The 19,624-nt window shown below is 42.0% G+C and overlaps 4 protein-coding genes and 1 non-coding gene across 6 annotated transcripts in view; all 5 read left to right on the forward strand.

The window, feature by feature from the left end:
* Positions 1-529: 529 nt before the first annotated feature.
* Positions 530-10,932, forward strand: LOC129832263 (synaptosomal-associated protein 25-like). Its single transcript, XM_055896192.1, has 9 exons — positions 530-878; positions 4,719-4,793; positions 5,568-5,747; positions 6,586-6,627; positions 6,858-6,906; positions 7,778-7,889; positions 8,194-8,331; positions 9,748-9,892; positions 9,988-10,932. Exons 3-9 carry the CDS (start codon positions 5,664-5,666, stop codon positions 10,051-10,053), a joined length of 636 nt encoding a protein of 211 aa, XP_055752167.1. The 5' UTR covers positions 530-878; positions 4,719-4,793; positions 5,568-5,663; the 3' UTR covers positions 10,054-10,932.
* Positions 10,933-10,998: 66 nt separating this feature from the next.
* Positions 10,999-11,071, forward strand: trnar-ucg (transfer RNA arginine (anticodon UCG)). The gene has a single exon. It is a non-coding gene; the product is annotated as a tRNA-Arg (tRNA).
* Positions 11,072-11,315: 244 nt separating this feature from the next.
* On the forward strand, positions 11,316-15,133 carry LOC129832262 (uncharacterized). Of its 2 annotated transcripts, XM_055896190.1 has the most exons (5): positions 11,316-11,569; positions 12,536-12,753; positions 12,968-13,432; positions 13,552-13,605; positions 13,697-15,133. In XM_055896190.1, the coding sequence occupies exons 2-5, from the start codon at positions 12,615-12,617 to the stop codon at positions 14,173-14,175; spliced, it is 1,137 nt and encodes a 378-aa protein (XP_055752165.1). In that variant the 5' UTR covers positions 11,316-11,569; positions 12,536-12,614; the 3' UTR covers positions 14,176-15,133. The 2 variants fall into 2 exon arrangements, with proteins under 2 accessions (XP_055752165.1, XP_055752166.1); XM_055896191.1 differs by lacking the exon at positions 11,316-11,569 and having other exon boundaries at positions 12,664-12,753; positions 12,937-13,432.
* Positions 15,134-15,213: 80 nt separating this feature from the next.
* Positions 15,214-18,534, forward strand: LOC129832264 (ras-related protein ORAB-1-like). Its single transcript, XM_055896193.1, has 6 exons — positions 15,214-15,414; positions 15,871-15,943; positions 16,221-16,316; positions 16,438-16,533; positions 16,651-16,782; positions 16,969-18,534. Exons 1-6 carry the CDS (start codon positions 15,401-15,403, stop codon positions 17,188-17,190), a joined length of 633 nt encoding a protein of 210 aa, XP_055752168.1. The 5' UTR covers positions 15,214-15,400; the 3' UTR covers positions 17,191-18,534.
* Positions 18,535-18,598: 64 nt separating this feature from the next.
* LOC129832260 (mitochondrial import inner membrane translocase subunit TIM50) overlaps positions 18,599-19,624 on the forward strand; it is a 34,494-nt gene continuing 33,468 nt past the window's right edge. Inside the window, exon 1 of the mRNA XM_055896188.1 lies at positions 18,599-18,894. Within this exon, the coding sequence (XP_055752163.1) occupies positions 18,658-18,894 (237 nt within the window). The 5' untranslated portion in view covers positions 18,599-18,657. The remainder of the gene's footprint in view (positions 18,895-19,624) is intronic.

Below are 19,624 nucleotides of genomic sequence, written 5' to 3' on the forward strand. Positions count from 1 at the left end.
CTAACCATGTGTATGTGACCAATAAGATTTGATTTGATTTGAATGTTAATTAAATTCATCACTAGATGGCAGAATTGCAGCAACACAGGGAAAACACAAATCTACTTTCTCTCCAATAGGCCAAACTCAACTCCCTTTTTAGATTCCAAATATTTTAAAGTTTTGTGTTTTCCTTTTATCCGGCAACACACTTTTGGTCAAACATTCCATACTGCTATGTCATGTAATGTAATATATAAATTATAGTGCTCAATATTGGTGTAATATTACCTAATACTTAAAGCTGTAATTTATTATAATTTATTAAAGAAATGTTATGTCATATGTTTGTAAATAACTTTAATATTTATTTTTATTGTACTTATTTGATTGACTTTTACAAACCAAGTCAATAATAAAGCTGATTGTTATTCAGTTATTCATCAGCACCACTCTTGACTTCCCCCTCTGCCAACTAATAATCAAATCTTGGCTGCCTGTTAACTTTATTTACACACTGCATCGGAAAAAGGAGAAGGACACTGAAGAACAGCGGCTGATGATTTGCACAGGTACCAGGGCCGTTTCCAGAGCAACGAGAGAACGGCTGTTCAAAAGGGCGTGATCGAAGAAGAAGGACTTGGAGCAGAGCCAAGAGAATTAGAGAGTCCCTTGTCGGGGTGTAAAGTTATAGACAGAGCCACCAATTGGGTGAGCGGATGGTAATCGGGGCGTGTGATTGGACTTACCTCCGGGCAGAGCCGACTTGGAAGGAAGGAACAAAAACCTCCGAGATGATGCTGAGGGACCTTGTAGATCAATGAACAAACAGGTGACGGATGTTCCAGTGGATTGTTGGGCAAATTCGAGGCCAACACGACCTCTCATTTAAGTTAAAGGTAAAGTTACAGGTTTGTTTAACTGTGTTTATCACTTTATAGACGTAGGCCTAAGTTTTGCGTGATTTTTATATTATAATATAGGCTATGTGGAGGCTAAGCTTGACCCATCACATTGACACTGTTTAGCTATTTATTTATAGCCTAAAACAGTTACAACAAAGTATGGCAAAATCTATTGTTTGATAAAGGGAAAGTTATATAGAAAATCTAAAATATCAGTATCTAGTATTGATGTAAACAAACATGCAGGTTACTTGATATTATGTAAACATTACAGTAATAGGTCTTGCACAAGACAATGTGCTGAATCCTCCCATGCCTTGTAGCTGCACCCCGTCCTGTTATCAATGCTCTTCCTGAAAAAAAAAAAAACAGGTTTTGATAACATAATATTCTCTTATTAGTGTTTTACTGTAGGGGGTAGATTAGTATTCTAGTGGGGATGTACAATGAATGGTATTTACTCATCAGTGGTAATTACTGTGGCATAGCGTTTTCAATGCGCCCTCCACTCGGCAGTCCTCTTCAGCGGGTAACCATGATCCATGATGTCAGAAAACAGGTCATGCTGTGACCAATCATCTCTGCCCTTTTCAGGGGCCATGCAGGTTGACATTTACAGCAGGTTAACGTTAGATGAATATATCGCTCTGAGCATGTTGACAAACACACATGTTGGCAAACAAACACACACTTTGTGATCAGATTCAGATACTGTATGATACTCTCACAAGTTTGTCAGCTGTTAAGTTTGAGGGAAATCAAATATTCAGATATGTCCCTTCTGATAGGTTATGCATTGGTTATGTAATGAACAGTCGTGGCCAAAAGTTTTGAGAATGACACAAGTCACAGGATTTCCTGCCTTGGTATAGACTCTGAGATAAAATAGGCAATGATGTCGCGCTCCTATCGACACAGCAATACTGTAACCTACTCATACTGTCAAATATTACATAAATATTACATAAGCTACCGGTCTATTTACTGTGTTGGCAGAATGTTTTAATCTTAGCCAGTAATTTATGCTGTATCTGGAACAGGACTGTGTCCGTTTCTGAACGAGAAAACAATGGCAAATTGTCGGGGATCTGTCAGCAGAACATTTGAATTCAACAATGTTTTATGATGAACTGCCCACGCATTCTGAAACATTGTAGGGCTACATTTTGTTTGCAGTCCTTACAGTTCTATTTCTTGTGTGTTTTTGTTCTATTTGGCTTTTTATTTATTTATTATAGTACTACTGATTTTCATTACTGCATTGTTTTGAAAGAGCAAGCAAGAAAGGCATTTAGCTGTACGAATCGTGGCCAAAAGTTTTGAGAATGACACAAATATTAATTTCCACAAAGTTTTCTGCTTCAGTGTCTTTAGATATTTTTGTCAGATGTTATTATGGAATACTGAAGTATAATTACACGCATTTCATAAGTGTCAAAGGTTTTTATTGACAATTACATGAGGTTGATGCAAAGAGTCAATATTTGCAGTGTTGACCCTTCTTTTTCAAGACCTCTGCAATCTGCCCTGGTATGCTGTCAATTAACTTCTGGGCCACATCCTGACTGATGGCAGCCCATTCTTGCATAATCAATGCTTGGAGTTTGTCAGAATTTGTGGGGTTTTGTTTGTTCACCTGCCTCTTGAGGATTGACCACAAGTTCTCAATGGGATTAAGGTCTGGGGAGTTTCCTGGCCATGGACCCAAAATATCGATGTTTTGTTCCCCGAGCCACTTAGTTATCACTCTTCCCTTATGGCAAGGTGCTCCATCATGCTGGAAAAGGCATTGTTCGTCACCAAACTGTTCCTGGATGGTTGGGAGAAGTTGCTCTCGGAGGATGTGTTGGTACCATTCTGTATTCATGGCTGTGTTCTTAGGCAAAATTGTGAGTGAGCCCACTCCCTTGGCTGAGAAGCAACCCCACACATGAATGGTCTCAGGATGCTTTACTGTTGGCATGACACAGGACTGATGGTAGCGCTCACCTTGTCTTCTCCGGACAAGCTTTTTTCCAGATGCCCCAAACAATCGTAAAGGGGATTCATCAGAGAAAATTACTTTACCCCAGTCTTCAGCAGTCCAATCCCTGTACCTTTTGCAGAATATCAGTCTGTCCCTGATGTATTTCCTGGAGAGAAATGGCTTCTTTGCTGCCCTTCTTGACACCAGGCCATCCTCCAAAAGTCTTCACCTCACTGTGCGTACAGATGCACTCACACCTGCCTGCTGCCATTCTTGAGCAAGCTCTGTACTGGTGATGCCCCGATCCCGAAGCTGAATCAACTTTAGAAGACGGTCTTGGCACTTGCTGGACTTTCTTGGGCGCCCTGAAGCCTTCTTCACAACAATTGAACTGCTCTCCTTGAAGTTCTTGAAGCAATGATGACGGCACGTGTTTCCTTGCAGGTAACCATGGTTGACCGAGGAAGAACAATGAATCCAAGCACCACCCTCCTTTTGAAGCTTCCAGTCTGTTATTCGAAATCAATCAGCATGACAGAGTGATCTCCAGCCTTGTCCTTGCCAACACTCACACCTGTGTTAACGAGAGAATCACTGACATGATGTCAGCTGGTCCTTTTGTGGCAGGGCTGAAATGCAGTGGAAATATTTTTTGGGGATTCAGTTCATTTGCATGGCAAAGAGGGACTTTGCAATTAATTGCAATTCATCTGATCACTTTTCATAACATTCTGGAGTATATGCAAATTGCCATCACACAAACTGAGGCAGCAGACTTTGTGAAAATGTATATTTGTGTCATTCTCAAAACTTTTGGCCACGACTGTACATTGGCTATGCATCCATAGTTGTCACTCAGTTTATAGAGCATGGCTAGGGGTCTTCTTTGGTGTTGGTTACAGGTGGCTGGTGGGTGGTATGACAACTTGCACTTCATCAAGCAACTGTGCACTCATGGAAGATAATAATACACGCTACACTACCAATGAATCAGCTTTTTAAAAGGCATCAAAAGCGTGCCCTCCCCACGGTACCAATTTTCCCCATGGCTAAGCTATGAATCAGCGTGCTTGTCTCATTTCAATCCTTCTGTTTTATTCATTCGTCAAACGTGTAATGAGGACACGCTAACTTTACACACTGTGCTGTTGTCTGTGCCCAATAATGTTTGTACCATGTTTATTCCGCTACCATGTTGTGCTGCTGCCATGTTGTGTTGCTACCATGTTGTTGTCATGTGTTGCTGCCATGCTATGTTGTTGTCTTAGGTCTCTCTTTATGTAGTGTTGTGGTGGTTCTCTTGTTGTGATGTGTGTTTTGTCATATATTTACATTTTTAATCCCAGCCCCCGTCCCGCAGGAGGACTTTTGCACTTTGGTAAGCCATCATTGTAAATAAGAATTTGATCTTAACTGACTTGCCTAGTTAAATAAAGGTTAAATTAATCAAATAAAAAAATAACTACCTTTGCTTGTCATATAACTGTGCTGCTTGCGACTGTGACTTTTCTTTTATATTTGTTATTTCCTTCTATTTAAGCATACAAAAACAGGCACGTTACACACAATACTTCAGTTTATTTAATAGAGTAAGTTCTGTGTCTGAAAGATAGGCAACCCTGTTATGTCTCCTTCATGAGTTGTGGAAATGGCTGTCATTACCATCAACGATGTGATGCGTAGGTGGTGCAGTAGGAGTGCAACAGGAAGCCTTTGGTCAAGATGTATTGTATGTCTCACTCTCATCTGTCTATCTGGTACAGCAGATACCGTTCTCATTGAATCATGGCAGGAGACGGGGAATCTGCATTGAGATAAAAGAGCTCTGGTTTTTCTTTGGCAATTAAGTTCTCAAAGTCTCCTTCCAGGTGTGACTCCCCAGAAAACCAGCTTTTCCTGTGGGTCTCCTTATACAACAACTACTAGCCGTCATCATATATACAGTACGTGTTATTCAGTACGAGACAAAACATACTGTTGTTACTTCTGGTTGTCTCTTTTCTTTCCTTCGGCCTTTCTTCCTCCCCCACCTCTCTCACTCTTCTTCTCTCTCCATTTCTTTCTTTCTTTCTCTCCCTCTCCTCTTGCCTCTCAGCATGTTGCCTGGGTGAGGCAGGTGGTGATTAATGGTAATTATAAGGATGCTGCTCCATGGTGCACTGTCAACTCCCTCACAACAGAATGGAAGGAGTGTAGGTGGGATGCATGTAGGTGTGAGGGTCTGAGGAACAAGAGAGGTTTTGTGAAATGAGCAGTAATTATGTTAAGCAATGAATGGAACATGATCTGAAAGGGTTGGCAGCAGAGGCACAGAGTCGAGTGGGGATGGGAGGGGTGAGGAGAAAACAAAGGGTTGAAAATTCAGTCATCAAACTGACATGCCAGGTGAAAATGTTCAGGTTTTCAGAACTATGGGGCTCCAATTGCGCACGACAGAAAGACTGTGTAGCCACAGCGTTGAACCAACAGACCATGTTGAAATCATGATTGATCCCATGTGTCCTTAATAGTACTGTTCCATGTCCTCAAGCTCACTCAAAGAGCAATGGTAATTAGAGGGCAAATTTCATTCAGTTAATGTCATTCCCTTCCCGAGTCAATGTTAAACCACATTACTGGGTGTTAGGGTTACCATGTCAGAGTTTCTGGATGATACTGCCTAGATTTTCTATTTACTGCACTCTGTACTGTTGCACTGTTTTCATTGTCTTAACCAGGACTGTTGTCAAAGCCACCTGATGCACTAGCCTTGCCTCTTGGGAAAGAGGCTACTGAGCAAACCAGACTGTGCTGTCCTCCCGCGGCTGCTGTAGATGTCAGGCAAGATGGCTGCCGACTCACCTGTGAGGACAGAGCATGAGGAGCTGCAGAGGAGGGCCAACCAGGTGACAGAGGAGGTAATGTCACATATCATCTAAAGAGCACACACTTATTTAACTATGAAATATCAACAACAGAAGGTTCAGTTGAACTTTTAAGATCAATACACAATGTCCCCATAGCCATTGGCTGTTGACCATTGGCCCACACAATAAAGGGTAAATCATGCCAGGAGCTATAGAAAAGGTTACCTGCCATACCCGGGCATTGTTTTCAGAGTTGGAACATTCAGAGATTACACAGTGACATCACCCTAAGCCTCTCTCCCAGAGGGTTTCCCCTTTGGGTAAAGGTTACTTACTGCACATCACAGCCATTTCCCAGTCCCATTACCTCAGCATCAGGAAATACCGTGGAGAATGTCCCCAGCTATCTGTACAAACACATTCTTGGCACACAGACTACTGAAATGAGTCTGTTTGTTTATAGCCTAAGCCTTGTTGTGTGGAAATATAACAGGCCATTAGATCAGTACAGGATGTTTCAATCTCCACAGAAGTTCTATGAAAAACAGGGGAAAGGGGCAGAATTCAATGAGATGATGTCACAGTGTGTCTTCTAAGATTGATTACCAATGGAAATACTTTCACCGAGAGAATAGTGTTGTAATTTGTTTACTGTTCCATATTTGGGCAATACAAATACTGTTGTAGCTTTAAAGACAGAGCCCTAAGACAGTGCAACATGTATAGTATTAAATATGACTCACGCGGAGTGATCTTGATTAGTGCCTTTCATCTGTGGAAGTGGACAGGTTTTCAGCCTCACCCTCAGGATTTGAAATGTTTTTAGTCCTGTATCTAAGGTAACTCAATCCTCTAATGGTGTCCTGTCTCTCTGTCCCTCCTCATCCAGTCCCTGGAGAGTACCCGTCGTATGATGCAGCTAGTAGAGGAGGTATGGGAGTCTCAGCAGCTGCCACTCACTCTGCCTCTGTTGACCAAGCCCTAATAATGACACGTCGTCGTCATTATAATCACATTATCTCTGGTTGATTTTTTGGGGGGAGGCTGCCTATTGATAATGAACTACATTTTAACTGAAGAGTCTTCATTTTATTCAGTTGAAATGCAAAATCATGAACAACAACATTATGGTGAATCTAAGGCCGTTTCTGATCTCAACAGAGCAAAGATTCGGGAATCCGGGCCCTGGTCATGCTGGACGAACAAGGAGGTAATGGAATGGACGTTATATAATCGTTTTCTCTCATTGGAAGATGTGGACATAACATCAAGGTCAATCGTACAACAGCAACCTTAGATGGTCCTTGTTCTTGTATATATATCCATAAGTGAGTGCTCATGTTTTTGTCAGTATACTAGATGTGTGTAAGCTATGTGTGTGTTTGCTTTTGTGTGTATGTACTGTATGTGTGTGTTCCCTTCTGTGTCTCTCCTATCCACCCTGCTCATGCTCCCCACCTTCCCCATATGGGCAGAGCAACTGGACCGCATCGATGAGGGGATGGATCAAATCAACAAGCATATGAAAGAGGCTGAGAAAAACCTAACTGACATGGCCAAATGTGGCCTGTGCATCTGGCCCCGCATCAAGTAGGTCTGGCCTGTTCTGAGGACATCTGTCATCTGTGTGTCACCTGAGTGCCCGCCAGGCCAACCGGCAACTAGACCGTCTGTCTGTCCATCCATCCATCCGGCCTCTGCTCCAGGCCATGATTTATTTTGTTTTGTGTTTTGCTCCATTGTGAGATTGGGTGACTAGAAGTCTGCACCAAAGTTAACCACAGGAAAATGATGGTCAAGTCCCAAAATATGTGTGTTTTACAAACGGTACATCTTCTACCCACACAATACCAGGCATTTTATGGACATGTGCAGACCATTACTAAATCATTTGTGTCCTGTTCCCAGTTTTGGGGTTTGCACCATATTTGCGCAATTGCATTATATTTGACCGCTGGCTTTTGTCAGTTGGGTGCTTTGGTGATAGAACAGTTTTGTGTTATATTACGTTCTCCCTCATTCTCCCCACTTTCCTCCACCTCTCCCATTCCTACCCTTCCCTCGCGTTTTGCGTTGTCCAGAGCAACTGGAGCGGATTGAGGAGGGCCTGGACCAGATCAACTCGGATATGAAGGAGGCTGAGAAGAACCTCACAGACCTGGGCCAATGCTGCGGTCTGTGCTCCTGTGATAAGTAGGTGTTGGCAGGTGGGAGGGGTCATGAGTGTCAGGAGCAGATTGGGAATACATGGTTCCTTCCTCAAGTATTAATGCGCATGTTGGTGTGCCAGTCTTTACACTTTGTTTGCCAGTTGCCACGCATCAGACTCCTACTCGCTTTCCTTCCTCAACATGCCAGGGCTTAGATCAGGAGTTTGTTTATTTCATGCAGGTGACCCTTTGTTGTACTCTGAGTTAACACAATGTACTGTGATATGAAGCTCTGTGTGTATGGCTGTGTGATGTGCTCTATCCTGTCTGGCTCTGCCTCTGCATAGGCTGAAGGACTTTGAGGAGAGTGGGGCCTATAAGAAGGTGTGGGGGAACAACCAGGATGGGGTGGTGTCCGGCCAGCCGTCCTCACGCGTGGTGGATGAGAGAGAGCAGATGATCATGAGCGGAGGCTACATACGCAAGTAATAATGGTCAAAGGCATGACGAACCCAATAGCAAGGCAACAAATCCCAACCAATGGAATATACTCAAAGACGTGCAAGTGCCCTCACAATTCCTAAGAGAACGACAGCTTATTATTGTTGTACACCCACAGTAGGCATATATCACAGCATTATGGATATGGGCTAATAATCGCTGGGTTTCTTTGCACAGAAAAGTCTTGGGCGGGCCACCTAAGCCTTTTTTTGGGACGCTAATTCCAAACAGTGTAAAAAAAAGAAGAAAGTAATCTAGACAAAAATAATGAATTCTGGAGTATTGATTTTGTTGTAATGTTTGAGCATAAGAACATAAAAATGTGCTTTAAATCGGCTAAATTTCTCCCAGCTCCATGGAAAAATGTGTAGAATCGCGGGAAAGTGGCTTTAAGACACCAAAATCCTTTCCGCCACCAAGATAGCCTAATAACAATTCTTGCCCAGGGCCTTGACCGATAGACTGACCACACCCATTGCCATGCCCCACCATACCCACCACCAAAGCCCCTTTTTGATGCAGAAAAAACCCTGAACTGTCTGCCTGCAGTCTGCACATATTTTTTTGGCTTACAAATATTTTATGATGAATCTGGCCCTTGCTGTCACGCCCTGGCCTTAGTTATCTTTGTTTTCTTTATTATTTTAGTTAGGTCAGGGTGTGACATGGGGGATGTATGTGTTTTTTTGTATTGTCTAGGGGTTTTGTATGTTTATGGCTCAGTGTCTAGTCTAGGTGTATGTATGTCTATGGTTGCCTAGATTGGTTCTCAATTAGAGACAGCTGTCTATCGTTGTCTCTGATTGGGAACCATATTTAGGCAGCCATATTCATTGGGTAGTTCGTGGGTTATTGTCTATGTCTATGTGTAGTGTGTGTCAGCACTATGTGATTATAGCGTCACGTTTGTTGTTTTTGTAGTTTGTAAAGTGTTCGTTTCGTGTCATTAAACGAGGAAAATGTATTCACTTCACGCTGCGCCTTGGTCCTCCTCTCTTCCACCATATAACGATTGTGACACTTGCATTGATTTGAGATAATCCAGCTATGCACAAAACAGGTTAGAATCTCTACAACTACAACTTGCTCATTTATTGTATAGCTTCAATGACTATGTACATAACAGAGGCTGTGTGTGGCAGCCAGGAGATATTTACTCTCGTCTATAACACATTGACATGTAGAAGCAGTCACTGGTCATGTTCTGTAGGAGCACCTGGCCAAACAGACGACATTTATAAAAACCTAGCGCACTTCCCTGGATGCAGGGAGAATACTCCTTGCAAAAACAACAATGTACCGTAAACTTTTGTTAAATGTACAAACTGACGACTGCAAAGTATACATTCTGTTGATGTGTTTTCTCTTTATCTATATCTGTCTGTCTGTCTATCTATCAGGGTGACAAATGATGCACGCGAAGATGAGATGGAGGAGAATCTGGGACATGTAGGCAGCATCATAGGCAACCTGAAGAGCATGGCACTTGACATGGGCAATGAGATCGACACGCAGAATGTCCAGATTGACCGCATTCAGGGCAAGGTCAGTCCTAAAGTACCTGCCATACAGCCATTTATTCAATAACAATAGATGACCAATTCTGTATTGAACATTAATCTAATGTGTTGTTTTTACAGGCCATTCACAATGTCTACCGCATTGATGCTGCCAATCAGAAAGCTAACAATCTAATGAAAAGATAAAGAGGAAGATTGTCCTTCTCTGCTGTGTGATCTTATCTACTCCCTGTCTGTCTTTCTGTGCCAATATGCGTCCAGTGACCATCCACGTACATAGAAAACCTGCCAAATGATTGTGTATGCCGTATCATAAAGCCTGAGCAGCAGGGTACACATCATTATTCATACCTGGCTCTAGATTGACCCTAGCCTGTTTGCCAGTCTCTGCCACATGACGAAGAAGAGTACAATGAGTGGAATGCTACCGAGACTTGTACCCAGATAGCCTGGAGACCACACTGCTGCCATCTGTTGGCTAGATTGTTTTCTAAAAACTAGATGCACATCCTCTCCGCTCTTTCACCATCCTCCGCTATCCTTCCTCCTTCGATGCAGAATGGAGCACCAGGGGAATTGGGTTGCTATGCTTGTTGTCACCAGGAAGACTAAAGTAAATAGGAAAGAATCAACATTCTGTCTCTGCTTTGCTTTTAACACTTGAATGAGGTTTGCCTGTCAATGATGACTATAGTTTTTGAAATGCACTTTATAGCTCAGTTTTCGTTTTTATTTATTTAACTCAACAGTTGCATGATGGTAAGCACATTCTCCCATGTAGGCTGTGTTGAGATTGTGAACTGGACTTAACATCTACATGTGTCTAGCAATTGATATGTTTTAGTTTTGGTTAGACTATATTAGCGCTTCAATATAGCTGATGTCAAACTTGGTTTCCATCACACAATTTCCTAATTGTCATAACATCAAGTAGACTCACATCCCCCTCCCCTGATGTTGTGGTGTTCAACTATATAATTCATATAATTTTGTATACAAGATAAATATGGACTTATATTGTAATTCTGTATATAAAATATTAAAATGCATAATTATTTATGTTAACACAGGTATGTTTTTGTTACATAGCTAGGTACGGTTAATTTGAGAGTAAAGACACCAGAGTTCATAGACCGCGTGGCCTAATGGATAAGGCGTCTGACTTCGAATCAGAAGATTGAGGGTTCGAGTCCCTTCGTGGTCGTTTAATTTCTCAAGTCTTACTTATTGGAACAGGTTCCCGATGTAATTACATAGGTAACGTGTCATGTTTCTTGTAGCCAAGAAAAGGAAGCATCTCTGACATATAACCCATACTTTGTTTTAGATGGACTATTCCCGCTCCTGTACGCTATTTTCTTATAATTAAGTAGCCTAGTATTTAAAGCCTTCGTGTGTTTTAGTAGCAACATGACTTGGTTGAGAAATGTCACCACAGGTTGTGTACTCGTTCAACCAATGAATGTGCGTTATTCTGTAACAACAGTAGCAGTGATTGATGCACGTTGAACTGTAATGTGGCCATTCCTGGTATCATACCAAATTCCTATTCTGGTAAGATTTCGTACATGTTGCGCTCGTGGCCGCCGTGGGTCATGGAAAAAGCGCGATCAGAGTCTGCGCAACTCAGCGTTCTTCTCGTCGTCTGTGCGAAGTTTATGAAGCTACACTGCAAGAGGAAAAAAAACATTCGTCAATATTGGTAATTCCTGCTATATCCAATGAAACAAAACTTCACATTTGTTATTCTTAATTACTAAGCTAGTTAAAGTCATATATATAAACAATCTGCAAACAAAACGCGGACGACCTAGCTAGCCAGCCAACGTTAGCTAGCTAGCTAGCGACCGACATTAGCCAACGTTCCTTCAAAATGTTAGCTACTATAGTTAGGCAGAATGCATAAACCGCTCGCAATTGTCTTATCAGTTTATCTATAACACATTGGTAAAGATCTGCGTTCGTTTTCTAATTTGTATTTTGTCCTCTTCGTTGCATGGCAGGATGCACGTTTACCGTGGTTGAAAACACTGGCCTTTGACGTTGTTCCGCAAAACATCAAAGCAAAATAGCTACTGTAGCTGGTTAAAGGGGGCTCAACAAAGAACCAGGAAGCATAATGCTCATTGGCCTAGCAAGAGAGTGTGAGATTGAAGCTACTAATTATACAAATGGTTAATTTAAAGACAAATACCCACATTTAATTCCCATGCAGAGTTGTATTTTAATGTTTTACAATGAACTGTTGTCAGGTATTCTCGTCAATAGTAAATCATGGTGTCCTCACTACTGAAATGTATGCCTAGCCTACATTTATTTAATAAAGTGATTGATTCATTACAGAAGTATTGTTTTAGGCACACTTAGGGATGGATCCCTGGAATACCCATTGGTTACGGCATATTCTTTTCCCACAGAATAAAATCTCCCCCAAAACATTCTATATGCCATTTAGCAGATGTTTTTATCCTTTTATCCATAGCAACTTACAGTCATACGTGCATACATTTTTACAAAGTTCTGGTCCTGGGAATCAAACCCACAACCCTGGTGTTGCAAGCACCATGCTCTACCAACTGAGCTACACGGTCTTTTATAACCATAATGTTTTTACACAGGGATTCCTATCAGTGGAGTGCAGTGTGGTTTACATTTTGTTCTCCTGCAGGCTGGCAGTGCCAGGGGTGGTGCCCTCACAGGTATAGGTGGCTATCTCTTGGGTGTGTAAACAGGCCTAGGGGTGCAACATGAATTTCAAATTCACCTATAGCGAAATAGAGGAACTTGGGGGCAACTTGCCCATGAAGAAAAGGAAGTCACGCTTCACCTTCGATGAAGTCCATCTGTTGCTGTCTGAGGTCAAAAGAAACAGGCACATCCTCGTAAGTAAGTACCTCCACTCAGTGTGTACTGTGTGCACAAATCACATGGATTTGATCATTTACGAAGTTTATGCATGGTATTGTGTGAGGCCTTTGGTCATGATCAGCATGAAGCACTCAATAGACATATGTTCACTTTGCATTTGTTTGTCTCTTTTATTCTCTGCTTGCCTTTCATTCCTTGGAGTGCTATTATCTTCCTTTATTCATGGCCACAGGCAAGTTCAACCAAGGCGCCTCGTCAGACCTGAGGAAGCGAACATGGGCGGACATCGCGATTTGCATCAACAATATCAGCGAGTGCCAACGGGAGGTCATGGAGATCGTCAAGAAGTGGGCGGACCTAAAGTGCGACGCCAAGCGCAGGATGGTGGCCATGCGAGGGCCTAATGGCGTCCGTATCTCCCAGAACCTGTCGCCGGTGGAGAGAATGGTGCACGAAATACTAGCCACGTCCCCTCCGAACAAGGCCACCATGGGCAGTATGAATCATGAACCTGAGGAGAATGACTTTGGTGACATGTCAGAAATGTCGACTCGCTCCTCTGGCACCTCTAATGGTATGGCTGGCCTTCATCATATGGGTATGCCCGGCACCACCCCCCACGCCATGGGCTTGTCTATGTCACCTTTCACAACTCAAGATAAAGATATTGGCATGTTTTCTCGGATGCCATTTGGCCGTGAGTCTTTCCTGTATTCACAACAACATTTCTCCTCTTCTCTTCGCACTCAACACAATATGTTGTATTGATTTTTATTATCTCCCTTGTCATATTTTTATTTATTTTTGTCCTTTTAGGGGATCCTTCTCAGTCGTTTCATGATTTTTCATTCATGACACCAGTCGATGAAGGTAAAACTATTTTCTCTCTCGCTTTATTGTTGGTAAATGTGTTTGCACCCATGTTTCTGTGTGTATCACATTGTTTGTGTATTACCCATAGACAACAGTCTAGGATTTGAGGACCTAGAAGAGGACCTGCGGCACATGGACTCCTTCCGCCCTCCTGCTGAACCTCGTCGCACCTACTCCAGATTCGCCGCCTCTTCCACCGCTGTGTCTTCCTCCATGGCTACTTCCTCGTCCTCCCTCCCAGCTCCCTCCTCTTCCTTTCTCCCTGCTCCTCCCTCCTCTTCTACCTCTCCAGGGTCAGTCATGGGGCAGGGGGCAATCCGGAAGCAGCTAGCCCACAGTGCCTCCCTCAGTCTCAAGGAGCAGAAGGCCACTACTGCCCTGCTAGGGGCCGTGTCGGGGTCTCTGGAGGCCTTGGCCCAGTCCGTGCAGCAGCTGGTGGAGTCGCAGCAGGAGTTTGTACGCGACTCCCTGGAGATGCAGCGAGAGACTGTGAGCGTCTTGCGAGACTTCTCCACCAATGCCCTGGCTCTCCTGCGGGACAAGGTCAATGGCCACCCGCCTTCTTAACTCCCAGTTCACCTACAGAACCCAACACAACATACACACGGACCCTACCTGTGAAGTGCTTGCCTGTGGACTGAGATCATGTCATTAATACTGTTTGCGGATTCACCTAGAGAATGAGTATGCTGCCACTAGTATAGAGTACTGAATAGCAGGAAGCTAAAATAAAATTATGAATATCTTTATATACTGGAGATGAGCTTTCTAACTAGTGACTGTTTTGTGATACCTTTGATGATAAAGAGCAATGCATCCACGTGTCATGGTTCCAGAACTATGGTAAATAAAATAAATTACTGAATGGAACAAGAGTGGACATAGCAAGGATGTCTGTCAAAGAAAAACTTGTGCAATACTCTAAAAATGCTTTTTGAGGGTAAGCGAACTTTATCTGAGCCTGTTTTGTTTTACATGGCCTCATTTGTAGGTTTCCTCTAAGAAGTATGCAAAGACCGGTCATCCAAACACTTCAAGCATAACCAGCCACATTTCTAGATTAATTTGGGTATATCGATTAGATTACAAAAAAAAGAGCAGCACATACATGTGGAAGGTATGAATGAGTTTTCGTCTGCCAACCTCTCATATTGCTATCCAAAGGTTAGGTGGTTTGGTTTTTGAACTGGCAATAAATCCCACTACAACTACGAGACGACTAAATAGAAACTGGCCATATTTGTAGCATTTGCACTTCAATTTAATGTATTTTCATTTTGTATTGAGTTTAAATTATATTGAGTGTCCAACTTTTTAGGAAAGTTTTGCGAATGTTTTAGATATATTTTGTCAATGCTGAAGAAATGTTTTTATGAAAAAGTAACCTTTTCACTGAACTTCAATTAACTTTTGTTTTTCCAGACTGAAAGATTTTTAAAACATTCTCTAGACTACTGTACTGTAACATGTAATCTGTGACTCCTTTAACCAAATCTTGAGAATAAAACAACCTGTTTTGAACTTATTTGTTCCTGGAGGCAGTGAATGAATGTATGGGTTTTGTGATCAGTCAGTTCCCAAGCTATACCAGGCTACAGCTTTAAGACTCGGGTAATGACAGCATTGAAACATGATCTTAGGTTTTAATAAATGATAGGACTCCCGGCTCATCATACAAGATGCTGTCTGAAGAACGTCAACACAAAGCATCTGTGAAAGGCCCAAGATAATTCTGTTCACAGTTGTTTTTATTTTCTTTTATATTCTGCCCTCTGGATCCAGCTATCTGGCCATGAATCCTGAATAGTAAGTAGTGATGAGTTGTGAGTGACAATGGTGTTGTAGTATTATTTGTACGGTTGTTGAAGCATGATGTGTCATGTTTAAGTGGGCAATTGTCTTGGATAACATTGTAGCTACATTTAAAGGCCCTTTTAGGTTTGTGGGACAATAAAAGGCCCTCTGAATTTGGGACACATTTTCCCACTTAGGGCAATGGATGTGGTGCAATGGGAGTCAACCCAAACAAATGTTTTATTTTGTTGCTTTGGAAAAGCACAAAGAAACTCTTCGGCCTTCGATAACTTGGTCGAACCAACCAATACTAAAGAGATGGGAGGCCGACAGCTGTGTGTGTGTGTGTGTTTCTGCAGAGCTTGTATGCAATAACAATAGTGCATCTTCCATCTATCAATGGTGTGTTTCTTTATCCTACTTGATGAAAAATAATCAACCTAAATAATAATGTAATGTATTCCTCAGCGACTACCTGTTCAAACTGCTTCTTATTGGAGACTCTGGTGTCGGCAAGTCTTGCCTGCTCTTGCGGTTTGCGGTAGGCAAAGCTTTTCGCTACACCCGCAATAATATCTGCCAAACGTGTATGTGACCAATAAAAATTGTATTTGATTGTGTTAAAACAGAATACACACAATCCTTTGTGTTGTCCCATATGGCAAGGAGTCTAGAGTAAACAGAAAGCGAAGGCCATTTCCTTTGTGGAAAGGACCCTGCAAAATGTCATCCAAACCAGTAATTAACCACTGTGAAGGTTTGTTCAGCCATTCTCCCATTGTAAATAATAACACTGCTCAGTTGTCTCTACACCTCAGGATGACACCTACACAGAGAGCTACATCAGCACAATCGGGGTGGACTTTAAGATCAGAACCATTGAAATGGATGGGAAGACTGTCAAACTGCAAATTGTAGGTGCATGTTTATAAGACAAACTCTGTATAGCTCTGTAAAATGTATAGTTGTACATTTTGGTAATGGGGATGTGGTAAGGCTTGTTTGTAATTTCTAACTGTTTGATCTCTCTCCTAGTGGGACACAGCTGGACAAGAGAGGTTCCGGACCATCACATCCAGCTACTACAGAGGAGCACATGGGATCATCATTGTGTATGATGTCACTGATCAGGTAATACAGTGTATTTGAACTCCTCCTCTCTATGGGCTGGATTGACCATCTATTGCATCAAAATGTACTGGAGTTAGAGATAAAACTATATGTACGAGATTTCAACTATTTTGCCAGGAGTCCTTTAACAACGTGAAACAGTGGTTGGAGGAGATTGACCGCTATGCGTGTGAAAATGTCTCCAAATTGCTTGTGGGAAACAAGTGTGACTTGGTCTCTAAAAAGGTAGTGGACTCTGCCACTGGTCAAGTAAGTGTCTGTTCTCAGTCATAAAATGCTTGGGCCACCAATGCACAATCAATTCTTCATTAACTACAAATCACTGTTAATCATAGATAGACATGCTAATCACACATTATTGTGCTTTTGTTCTGGTGTGTCGTGATAAATGTCATACAATTCTGCTCTCTCTTTTTCTTGGTACAATTGCTTCAGAAATTTGCCTCATCCCTAAAGATTCCATTCCTGGAGACCAGTGCAAAGAATGCTGATAATGTAGAGAAATCATTTTTAACCATGGCCTCTGAAATACAGAAGCGTGTTGGAAGTGATGGTGTTCAAAGTGAGGCTGCTAAAGTGGGCAACAAGATAAACAGTGCACCCCTTTGGCCCGGGGGGAAAGACGAGGCTGCTGCAGAGGGGAATTCTTGTTGCTAGTGCCATACACAAACTACAGCATATGAGAATCAATGCTCTTGGACACTATGCATTTCCTTTTGTTTTGTTCAGAGATGGTAATTGATCCTTGTGAGAACAGCTATGCAATAGTTATGCAGTAGCCTGTTCCAACAGTGCAGAGAATGTGACCTGCTGAAAAGCACCCTTTGAATTAGTGTGGGTACTAGTCTATGTAACATTCCACTCCTTGTTATATTCCAAAGAGTGTTTGGCAAGAAGTGGAATGTAATAGCTGAACAGAGACAGCAACCATGCCTTCTTTGAATGGCCTGGGTATCGGACATGTGACAAAAATCAACAGTTGATTTACCCATGTGGGGATCCAGGATAGGTGAATGTTTGCTTGATGCTTTGAACTTGTAAGGTGAATTTAGGGTGTCATTTTATCTGTACCATTTGTGAAGAACTGATTGTTTTGGTTACTATCGGTGGTCAAAAAGTATTATTTCTAATGTTAAACACTTTTTGATTAACGTTTGTTGTTTAATGATGACAATAAATTATATATTTGTGTCTTAATTTGTTTTCCAGATTGTTTTTATGCATAATGCACTGTTGTTCCATAATGAATGCACTGTTGTTCCATAATGAATGCACTGTTGTTCCATAATGAATGCACTGTTGTTCCATAATGAATGCACTGTTGTTCCATAATGAATGCACTGTTGTTCCATAGTGAATGCACTGTTGTTCCATAATGAATGCACTGTTGTTCCATAATGAATGCACTGTTGTTCCATAATGAATGCACTGTTGTTCCATAATGAATGCACTGTTGTTGTATATGAACAATTTGATCAACTGAACACTTAAAATAATATGATGAGTAATGTGTAATGTCCACAAATAGAGTGGTGCACAGGTACAACTGTGGCAGGTCACTCTGGTACCGTCGGTGCAACCGTAGAAATATAATCGTTCTAGTCCTGCGGGTGCAACACCCAAAATCTGAAGCAGATGCTGTGTTGTTATGGCTGCCCTCTAGTGGTCATTAATATTAGATATAGAAAAGCAAAATAACCAACATGAAAGGATGAAATTATGATAATGATTGTTGCTATGCTCTACGAAAATCATAATTTATTACATAGGGGCCTAAAAGTTTAACATTTGAAAGACAAATCAGTGCAAACTTCCATGTCTTATAAAATACCAAATTCATTTTATACAATTCAGACTGGTCGAAGTTGTGTGTATTAGGCTACAGTAAAAACCTACAGGGCAGGTGATACATTTTTAACATACTTTGGGCATTGCCATCAGTAATGATGGACATTTTGGGGTGCATTCGAAGGTCAATGAAATCTTAAGTTTCGATTGGAGAAAAAGCTGTAAGTACCGCCCTATTTTGTTCCACATGACATTTAACGATGTTTATTGCACCTTATGGATGTTGCTCAGAGTAGCATAAGCCAATCAGGCGCCTTTGTCCTTTTCACTCGCGCTATGTTCAACGGCTCTTTCCCATTCAAGATGTCGACGACGTCGATGTTCCCCATGTGTGTCCGGGCGAGTAGGGGCCTCCTCACGCTCAGGAGCTGGAGCAGACGTGGTTCAACCCCTGCAGTGGTGGACTTGATTCGGGCAATTTCCACGGAGAAGCCAACAGGAGAGGGCAGTGCTACAGGTGGACTCGCTCAAGCAGTCTTGCAAGAGAGGCTTAAGCAGCAACAGAAGAGTCAGGTGAGTCAAGCAGGCTAGGTAACGTTAACTAGCTAACTGACATCCCCCCCTGCCTGGTTGGGTAACGTTAGCTAGACCGCCATAATCATGCAAGGCTACAGAAAAACCAAAGAGACATTCAATAAATCAGCTGGTTTGGTTTTCATGTTGTAATTTCCAGTTTGTTGAACCTCCGGTCTCTCACGACACTTTCCATTTACACCCTATTATTTGTATGAATGAATGAATGAATGAACTCGTCCGATTAGCACGTTGAGCTAGGCTAGTTTGTCATCCAGGTCAGTGCAATCCGGGATCCTTGAACATACCCTAACCCTAAACCATTTGAATTTCACCTTCAATTGGGTAGTGACGTCCGGAGGATCCCGAATAGCACGGACCCTGTCAGTCAGCTAGCTAGCCTACTAACAGTGTCTTTGCAACTCGCCGTAATAATTAGCTAGCTGCATATAATTTATCAATTGCCAGTGAGTTAGTGTTAGCTTACTTTCACATGTCACACATCGAGGCATATTCCAGGAGATGTACTAGCCAGCCAGCTACCAAGGAGGTAGTGGATTCATCCCCTAGCCAAGTAGATAACTAGCTTTACCTAGATATCCAGCTAGCTAACACTTATACTCCCATGTTCAGCCACCGTCTATTATTTATTTATTTTTTACACATCAAGGCTAACATTACATTATATATATGGTAACATTATCTGTCAAAGTTTTTCTAGATTTTTGAA

The sequence above is a fragment of the Salvelinus fontinalis genome, chromosome 33, assembly GCF_029448725.1.
Source record: "Salvelinus fontinalis isolate EN_2023a chromosome 33, ASM2944872v1, whole genome shotgun sequence".
NCBI lineage: Eukaryota > Metazoa > Chordata > Actinopteri > Salmoniformes > Salmonidae > Salvelinus > Salvelinus fontinalis.